The following is a 10,682-nucleotide window of genomic DNA, read 5'->3' as shown; positions in this document are numbered from 1 at the left end:
TAAAATTTAAAAAAGACATGTTTTTAAGCTAACATAGTCTTTTAAAATTTTAATCTAATATACCCCAAAAAACTTAGATTAAAAAGGAAAAATTTGTGTTAGTAATACATTCCTAAACTTAATAAATTGAAAAGAGATATATATTTCAAGGAAATGAATATGGACATTTGAATTTGTTGCAGCATGAACAAGTGATAAAAACTAAACTGTGAGTGAGGCACAGTCTATAGCAGGTGCAAAGATTCCAAATATAAACATATACGTAAAACTCTAATCCACTCTGGAATCTGTAGAAAGGTAATGTTTATATAAAAAAGAAAAAAAAAAGTTCTTTTATACAGTCATAAAATTATAGGCATAAACAACCAAACTATACTGTGTCAATTGCAGCATTTTGTGTGTATATGTGTAGCAGGTGAACATAAGTTATGGGAAATCAGAAAGTAGAAGAAAAAAGAAACCCAAATTGCTTTTGGGAACTACTTTAAGAATAGATTATGTGTACGAAATTGTGTCCTTCCTTCACCATCTTCTAGACTTTCTTGATCTCCAAATAATTGCTGATGGGTTAGGACAGATTCTGTATGGAATTTTTGGTGGAGGGGTACCATGGACTCTGCAATGCCATTCTCAAACCATGTCACTAAAAGCTTCTTAAACAACCTTAATTAATGTCTCACTTTACATCCATGAAAAATTAATTTAGTATGTTGTGAAATTATTGATGGTACTATGTTCTGTCACAAAAACTTACTGTAATCTAGAAAGATGAATTAGTGAAACATCCAAGTTGGTTGAACTGTCAAGCACTGATACTGCAGAAATCATGGGCCTCAGTGGTGACACACAAGGCTGCTTGATGGCAAGTACTCTGCAGTTGAAAATGGTGGCTATGCTATTGTGGGAATGGGCCATTGTCAATCTGATACAAATGAATAAAAACACTGTTTTCAGTGCTCCTCATCTGATAAGACACAGTGTTTCACAAGGAGAAAGAAACCAAACAGATTAAAGAAGCAAACAAACAAACAGAAAGAGTGCATCTGGTATGTGCTTAGGAGAATATAATGAATATCTGATTAGGTGTTGGTGCATTTGCCAAGAAGTTCTGGTGACCCATTTTTTAAGCTCACCACCATAAATTTTCTCAGGCACCAGAAAGAAGCAACACACAACACAAATTGGAGAATTAATAAACCAGGTCCCACCAATCCATGTTGATGGTGTCATATGAAGGCCAAGATCTTGCAGAAAAAGGATGCAGAAAAAGGATAGTTAATGTTAAACCCCAGAACCTATCTAGTTGAAGTTGACCCCTATTCACAACCTAAATTTGCTGTTTCACCAAATGCATTTCCCAAAGAGCCTTAAATTTCAGATTTTCATTGATAAAAAATAGCCATAAGTTTTAGGGACAGGGAGGACCCATATAGGAGACTAGGAGACTCATCATCAGCATCCATCTTTAAGCTAAATTGATGATTCCAATATGCATTTAACTAATGAAATTGAACTAAAAAATCCAGCTTTGAGCTACATTGATAATTTCCATATGAATTTAACAGATGAAATTGAACTCAGAAACTTGGGAATGTCGTAAAATTTTTGGACTTACTTGTATAGAAAACTACAATCATGGAGTCCAACCACGAGCATGGAAGCTCCAATCTCTCTCACGGTGGAAGCGATCTTGGTTCCTTCCAGGTCCCCTTCCGTGACAATAATTTCAACCTTTGTCTGTAACACAATCCTATTATTATGACACATATCCGTTAATTTGAACAGATGAAATTAAATCACAAACCGAAAGAGAACAGAACAAAAGAAAAACAGGTCCTTACATTGGGGTAGTTGTTGCACATGTCTTGAAAGGAAAGTGCCAATTTGAAGCCATTGAGGCGAAGAACACGAGCTTTGGTTCTGCTTCTTGATCTTGTGGAGTGGTAGACATGGAGAAGAGTGATTGTGTCACCATAGCGAATTATGTTTGTGAGAGCCCATTGCAGAGCAGTTCTTGCTGCATCCACGTCTTCTACAACAACCACAATTTTCTTCACATCCATCTCCAGCAAGCACCCTAATGCTCTCTCTCAAACATGTTAATTTGTTTATATAAATAATCTCAAACTCAGCTAAGGTTGTCTTGTTTCTCTCTCTCTCTCAAAGTTTTTCAATTTTGATTGACCTTGAATTTAATAGTAAAGAAGCAAATATGAATGGAAACTCTTCCCTGCTCTGCTTCTGCGCTGTATGTCTGTCCGCAGTTATTAACAAAATATAAATAAAAAGATTATTAAGATGGGTTTGGTTCAATAATCACTCTGAAATTTCCACTGAAAGAGACAGATTAGGTAAAATAATTATATTTTGGTGTTATTGTAAATTTATAGATAAACCCATTTTATAACATAACAAGTACATACACGTGTTTATGGATATCTATTTTTTATGATAATAAAAAAATTAAAGATGAATTTCTATCACAATTATTAAATTAAAAAATTATATTTATAAAAAAAATGAGAAAATAATTTTTTTTTATAATTTTATTGTAATCTTTTTTTATTATAAGTAGTTAATTACATTAAAGGAAAACAATTAGGAGATTTAAAAGTAAAAATATAAGTAAAATGGTGATATATGAATAAAATTAAAGTCGATGAGAAGAATTTATATATACTAAAAATGACCGTTACAGAATGATAATAGAAAATAATATTTTCTTTTAATAGTTATAAATAAGAATAATTTTTTTATTTTCAAATATATATATATATATATATTAATTATAATTTATATTTATTTATGTAATAAATTATTACATTTAAAATTATGTATTTATTAGTATGACTTTACCGTTTATTTTATATTGATACATATAATTTCAAAAACTTCATCGTTTATTTTATTTATTCTATGTATAGGGTTCTCCTTTTAAAAATAATTAATAAACATTAAATTTTATAAAATATTATAATTAATTATGATAGTAAATAAATTTTGACCTAGATCATTATTAATGTTATTGTTTTATTTTATTTAGAAAATAAAAAATGTTCATAAATATTATATAACTATAATTGATAATTTGTTTGACGTTATTGTACTATTTTTCTTTTTTTTTAATTTTTTGTCTTTCATTTTATTGTTGCTAAAAAATAAACTATAATTAAATATAAAAAAAATTAAATTAATAGAGAAAACAACAAAGGAAAATTAATAAAAGTAAACAACAATTATATCAATTATTAAGTAATCAATTGTTAAACATGTAAAAAAGACAATTAAAGAAGACAAAAAGATATTTTTGTCCCTAAAAAATTTGTTATATGAATTTTCATTATTTTAATTACCAGAGTTAATTATTCCAAATTTTAACACAAATACAGTAAAATTAAGGATCGTTAATACTTTAAACATGGTTCCTTACTGGAACTATTAATTAAGTAATTAAGTTTAAACATCTATAAATTTTTTTTAAAAGAAAAACAATTAAAGAAGACAAGAAATGTATTTTTATTTTTAAAAAATCTATTATATAATTATTATTTTAGTTAATGAAATTAATTATTCTAAATTTCAACATTTAGTGGAATTAAATATCATTAATTGTACATGTGCTAAATCTGCCTGTTAATAATTCGTCATATTTATTTTAAATTCTTTATATATTATATTATATATATATATATATATATATATATATATATATATATATATTATGGATTATGTATATGAACTAAACTATGAAGCTTTTAAATATAGGGACTAAAATATAATTTTTTTTAATTACAAGAACTAAACCAATTATTAATTTTAAAATATTTTTATTAAAGTAAAATCCTAAAATATGGTTGGAACATTGAAATATATTAAAATGTATCTTCTATTGAAAGTATTTTAAATATGGATATAAGTCTCTAACTAAACCTAACCTAATAGATTGAAACTTGAGGATGTACAGATTTATTTTTTATCCCAATAGCACGGTTTTGTTTATTAATCTACCAAACAGCATATTGTTCCCATTATTTATTCCAATAGCATGGTTTTGTTGGTAGGTGAGAATTCGGTCTCCTAGGACACGAATTCTATCCTACAAAATGTATTTTTTTTTTTGAATCCCAATCAGAATTTGGTCTCCAGGAACCCGAATTCTGAACTGGGTTTTTTATTTTTTTTTTGTTTTTTTAAAAGAAATAAAATTAAGATTTTTTATTTTTTTAATAAAATATATTTAAGAGTTAATTTATTTATTTTGTGAAAAATGTTGAATTAGAGGTTAAAATTATTTAAAAAATATATATACTTAATAGTGTGTTTTTAGTTATTTTAGGTATTATTTGAAAAAATGAAAAATAAATAATTTATTTTTTGTCTTTTTGAAATTTGTTGATTTTAAAATAGATTTTGTATTGTGTTGTAAGTTATTTTATGTGTAATTTGAAAATATTAAAAGATAATAAGAAAAGATAATAAATTTTGTTGAGGCGTAACGTGTGTCCTTAGGTTTTTAAGGAAAAAAAACCAAGCTTCGGCGGTTTCACCCTCTATTATAGCAAATGCAATGGGGAACCACGGGTTAACACTTATGTAGCCATGGGTAACCAAAAATACTGCACACTAGTAGTGAAGAAGAAATATATACACCTTTATTTTCCTTTTCCAAACAACAAATAAGGGCAAACTAAACTCACTTGAAGGAGTATGAGTATGAAGATTTAACTTTCTCATATGAACTCAAGGCATGAAAGTGCCACTATTGAAGTTATTGAAGAAAGAAAAAATTCATGTGCAAAACATTGCACCTGGGTTAGCATTTATTAAGTCACGGGTTGGCACATAGGGAATGAATTCATATGTTGTTAATTAAATTACAAAAATTTTATTTCTTGACTCACCAACATATACTCCCTACTGGTAATGAAGAGAGTGAAAATTAAAATAAGTTTTGTACATCCTTTCACACATGTTCAAAATGTATATCATAAGTTAGCACTTATGTAGCCATGGGTAAGCAAAAATACTGCACAATGGTTTCACACATCCTTTCATACTTTCTGCTTTTTCTCTTCCAAATTGCATTTGCACCTTTTGTTTTTTCTCTTTTCGCGTCCTTCCAAAGAAAATCAACATGAAAATTGAAAAAAATTAAAAAAAATAGAAAGTGACAATGTCACGTCAAGTTGTGAATGAAGTTCTCAATCAATATATGTTAATATATAATTTTTCTTAAACTTAATACCTACTATAAATTCTACCAATAAATTTTATATTATTTATTTTTGTGTAAAAATAAATATTTTATCAATAAAATTCTTATAAACAAATCAAAATATAAATATATAAATAAAAAATAATTCGTACTTCAAACAAATTTTTTAATTTAAAATATTTAATAAACATTAAAAAATAAATAATACAACACCACATTAAACATTATATATTAATTATTTTTACTTTAGTTACCTCTATTAAACATTATATATTAATTATATTAATTAATTTTTTTTCCAAAATCACTATTATAAAAAGAAAATTAATCAACAAAGTAAAAAAAATTAAATTAAATTGACTTTTATATTTTTAAATTCACATAAAATAACTTACTACACAATACAAAATGTATTTTAAAATCAACAAATTCAAAAAGACAATTTTTTTTTTTAATTTTTTCATTGTTTCAAATAATACCTAAAATAACTAAAAACACACTATTAAATCTATTTTTTTAAAAATAATTTTAATAACATTTTTCACAAAAGAAAAATTAACTCTTAAAAATATTTTATTAAAAAAATAAAAAATCTTAATTCTTATTCATTTAAAAAAAAAAAACCATATCAGACGGGACCCGAATTTTGACTGGGATTAAAAAAAAATACATTTTGTAAGGTAGAATTCGTGTTCTAGGGGACTGAATTCTCACCTATCAACAAAACCATGTTATTGAGGTAAATAATGGGAACAGTGTGCTGCTTGATAAATTAAAAATCAAAATCATGCTATTGGGATAAAAAAATCAGGATGTATACCCTAACAACAACAATTCCATAATTTCTTTTTAAATCAACGGAACATCACGAAATCTACTCAATTAATTATATGAGATAATTAATTTCAAAAAAATTACGTGTTCTACTCATAAGGTGAATCAAGTCTATTACACCAATTGTTTTTAGAAGACAATTAGACAAGTATAATTGTTGGTATATGTCAATGGATAAAATCACCCTATCACCCGTTCACAAGTATAATTTAATATTCTATTTACCTTGTCTTTTTTATCATTCACACATGGTATTAGAACAGAAAACTAACGTATTTCTAATATTTGGGTTTAGTTTTCATGTTTGCTTCTTATGTTTTTTTTTTCTTGATTTAAGATTTTGGTATATTTGGGTTAGAAATATATATTTTGTTGTCAAAAGGATTTATTCATTAGATGAGGCTAAAAAATATTTCAAGAAAATTATAATATTATCGACCTTCTAACAAGCAAGTATTTCTTGCTTAACACGAGCTTTTTTAACATTTGCATCTAATTAAGATGTAATGGTGTTGATGGAGTGTTTACTAGGAAGTATAACCTACTTGTTCTTATATCCGTGGTAGCATAATATTTCAAAAGCATTTTGAGTGAAATATTCTTGATAAAAAAAGTAAGTGTTGGATTAAAACCTTGGTGAATTGGCTCAATTAACACATGATATTAATATAACCTATAATAATATTTTCCTCAATTATTGTCTTATTTGGAATTAAACTCATAATATTTAATTTGATACAAATCATTAAATTAAATGTCTATCATTTGACCAAAAGTTATAACTGATAAGTACAACTAATTTTATTAAAAAGTTAAATGGCAAGCTTTTCGACTTTTGTCATACATCTCCATGTCATACAAGTTTTGAGTTGTCTAAGAAAATTATCAATCTTTTACAAGATATTAGAAAAAAGTTTTTCTATCACTTTGGACAGGACTTTCATGGGTTTTACGGACTATGTTTTTCAACTTCTTTCATGGGTTTTATGGACTATGTCTAAGAAACCAACTTCTCTTACAAAATGGTTTGGCATACAATGGAAAATTCTTTCATATTGATTCTTGCCAAAGGACATCTAGATTTAATTGTTCAAAAAGAATTAAAGATGATTAATGATGCTTTGGATCAAATTAGAAATAACATTAAATATGTGAGAGGTTTAGATAGCATAATGGAGACATTGATGAATAAAATGGATTGTGTACTTATGTCCCTACAATATAAAACTCAACTCACTATATATTTAAAAGTGTTCTTAAATATCAACATGTTTTTTTGGAAATTTTTGCATCATATGAAAAATTTTCTAGGAGGACATATAGGACTTTGCCAAAAAAATTTGTAGGTTATTGTTATCCTATCATGATATCATTACTTTGATTTCTATCACAAGTTATTTTACTTCAACTTGTATTTCTTACAAGTTTGAAAACTTCAATGTTTGTTAACAGACAATGTAAAATATAAGGATAAACTAATTGGGGATATATGATTAAATTGACGATAGTCAAATTTGAGAAAAAGAAAATGAGATGAATATGTAACGTCCCATTTAATTTATAAACGCAATTAAAGGAAACGCCACACATAAGATAGCATAATAACGCAGTCTTGGGGTTCTTAACATCACCCCTATAAAACTAGGCACACCACGAGGCCGATAAAGGTAGGATAGTTGTTTAACTAAAAGTTTACAATCCAACCACCACGAATACATGGGCCATAGCCCTAAAGAAAACATAAAGAAAGAAGCGTGAGATCCAGCCCAGATGGCTAAGTAGCGGAGTCACCATTCCCTTGTTGACCACGAGAACCTCGCCCATCTGCTCCCATCAACCAAGTTGATGATCATCACAAGAAAGAACAGCCACATACATCACAACCATGCAACAAAACGGGTAAGCTAGAGCCAACAACATATACATCATGCAATCAAATATATTTTCATCATCTCATCCTCACAGCAACCAAACATATTATGACTCTTCATTCAATACACTACGACTCGACTCGACTCATCCGGATACGTATAACCTAGTCGGATTCAGCGGATGCTTGCACTTGTGGTGGATACCTCTGCTCGACCCTGAGCTGCTCGATCCCTGAGCTATGTAATACAAGTGTTACGATGAATCAAAATCTCTCCCACCACAAGGTTAGCCCTTAATGAATTTCAGGCCTCCTGCTACTCTCACCACAGGAGTCAGTCCGCTCTAAGTGAGACTAACTGGCCCCTTAGAGTGTCAGGATACAGTCCTTACCTTGAATCCTTACTTAGTTATACAGATGGGGCACCACTATGGACACCCACTAACAGGGGCCATGGGATTACGTCCCGACCACTGAAGCGTAGCCCCGAAGGTCTCACCTAGAGACCCCAAGGAATTACACGCTGACACGGACCAACACTTATAAATAACAGTAGGAGAACATCAAATATCATGTTTACAATTTCATACCCTTCCCTGGGATTTGTTCCTCATACACCTCGCATTTTGGATCTATGCATCTGATCATCACCACCCCATGAATCTAGGGCCTCATCTCGTATCATTAACGTGTTCCTTTAGTTCCAAACCTCTCACACATTTCACATGCCAATAACATACCCAACCCGACATACACAATTCGCGATTCATGCCAAGCACGCATAATACTCCATTATATGCATGTTTCTCATCATACAATTCACACCCAACCCAATATCAATCATCCAAGAATAAACAAACACCCCAAACAACGCACTGCCTCGCTCAATCCCTCGCTCAGGTTGAGGGGTCTCGCTCAGGCGAGACGTGCTCGCTCAGGCGAGCCCCCCCTTCGCCTGGGCGAGGGTTCGATGGAGCACTCAGGAAACATCACGGGATCTCGCTTAAGCGAGATCCCTCTCGCCTGGGCGAGGTGTTCCCTCGCTCAAGAGTTCAAGCAGGTCGCCTAGGCGACCTTTCGTGCAATAGCCCTGGGCGAGCTCCCTGTTTCATCTCGCCTAGGCGAGATTGACTCGCTTGGGCGAGATTTACAGGTCTCGCCACTGTTCTTCACTGTAACAGCCATGAATATCAAATCAACCAAGCATAACAAGCATTTAATCACACCAACACGAAGGATTCATCCATGAAATCAGTACTCACTCAAGAACAGCCAAGACAACACCTAAAAGACTGAAACCCTAACTTCCCGTACCTGGAAAATGGGTTCGTACAGGGCGTTCAACGCGGGACCAAGGAGCACAGCAGCTCTAGAACGCACAGGAGCTGAAAATAGAAGGTACACGAAACCAAGGCAGATTAGTACCCAACCCTAACTGCGGAAAATACAAGGGAGAAAGTAAAATAGGACTCTGATGGTCTAGAGGGGTTATTTACGTGGAGTAGAAGCTGATTCGGGGCTAGCTCGAGAGACTTAGGGAGGAACCCTAGCAGAGCTCTAGAGCGGAAGGAGAAGGTGACGGCTGTGGAGTTTCTGCAATAGTGAGAGTGAGTGTGGAATTAGGGCAGACTTAGGGACTTATACGTTGGGCTGGCCTTAGGCCCACTAACTTTAGGGCAGAAAAATTAACAGATTTTAAATGGGCCTTACAGAATACATTTTTATGTTTGTATTTAGTGTAATTTTAAAGCAAATGATAAAATTAAAAACATGGGACTTTTATTATGAAAAAATTAATCCACTTACATGGAAGGTAAAATTAATAAAGCTATACAAATTTTATACTTAATATCATCAAATGTTTAAAAATGTATAGAGGAAAAATTTTGATCCTTATGTACGTATGTAGTATGTAGATTATCAAATTTGAGTTTACCTTTTATACGTAACAATTAAAACAAACAATAGCGTCAATCCATTTTTTTTATCAACAAAGTCTTACTAAAGTTGCACCTTGACATCCAAAAGCATAATTATGACATATTTTAACATTTTTCTTATTTTACACATGAATGGTATTTTGAGACTAAAATTTGGAACATATAACAAATTACTTGTAATTTCAAAATACACTATTACAATTTACGTTTTAAAAATATGTGCACAAGAATGACTTTTAATATATAATAATAATATATTTATAATTAGTGTTTCTATTCTCTACATTAAAGATGTTTATGAAAAGTTTTATTCAAACGTGCTCATAATTTATGACATTAGACATTAAATTAAAAGAAAAAAGATAAATTATTATATCCGAGTTTCATCATTAACATAATTAATTGGACTCTTCTACTTACCTTACAATCGAAGCAAATTAACTTGAAATGAAACTCAAAATAAAAATAGAGTATATATAAGTTGTATTGAGAATATTATTTAATATTTTTTATTTAATTTAGTTTCCAGAAAATATTTTTATTTTAAATATATATTTCAGTTTTATAAATTAGTTATTATTTTATATTAAGAGTAAAATATTGTAAATATTTTATATTTGATATTCTATTACATTTTACTTTTTATATAAGAAATGTTAATAAAATACAAAAACATTCTTTCGTATAACATATCACATATATCTCTCATATATTTTATATTTTTCATATCTTCAAATGTCTTAAAAATTCCAACAAGTTAGATGAAAACAAAAATAAAACTGTTAATCTAATGACAAATTTACATAGGTAAGAATACTACAAA

The 10,682-nt window shown here is 29.7% G+C and overlaps 1 protein-coding gene across 2 annotated transcripts; it reads right to left on the bottom strand.

The window, feature by feature from the left end:
- Nucleotides 1-288: 288 nt before the first annotated feature.
- LOC114164184 (uncharacterized) lies at nucleotides 289-2,247 on the bottom strand. 2 transcript variants are annotated; one of them, XM_028048750.2, is made up of 4 exons: nucleotides 1,842-2,247; nucleotides 1,616-1,737; nucleotides 755-922; nucleotides 289-616 (listed from the first exon to the last, which is right to left on the bottom strand). In XM_028048750.2, exons 1-4 carry the CDS (start codon nucleotides 2,061-2,063, stop codon nucleotides 523-525), a joined length of 606 nt encoding a protein of 201 aa, XP_027904551.1. In that variant the 5' UTR covers nucleotides 2,064-2,247; the 3' UTR covers nucleotides 289-522. The 2 variants fall into 2 exon arrangements, with proteins under 2 accessions (XP_027904551.1, XP_027904550.1); XM_028048749.2 differs by having other exon boundaries at nucleotides 1,616-1,750; nucleotides 1,842-2,094.
- Nucleotides 2,248-10,682: the final 8,435 nt, after the last annotated feature.

The sequence above is a fragment of the Vigna unguiculata genome, chromosome 9 (assembly GCF_037176805.1).
Source record: "Vigna unguiculata cultivar grain cowpea cultivar isolate G323 ecotype 2 chromosome 9, ASM3717680v1, whole genome shotgun sequence".
NCBI classification, from domain to species: Eukaryota; Viridiplantae; Streptophyta; class Magnoliopsida; order Fabales; family Fabaceae; genus Vigna; species Vigna unguiculata.
Note: the sequence above shows the minus strand (reverse complement) of the source record. Positions and strands in the feature narration are given on the sequence as shown.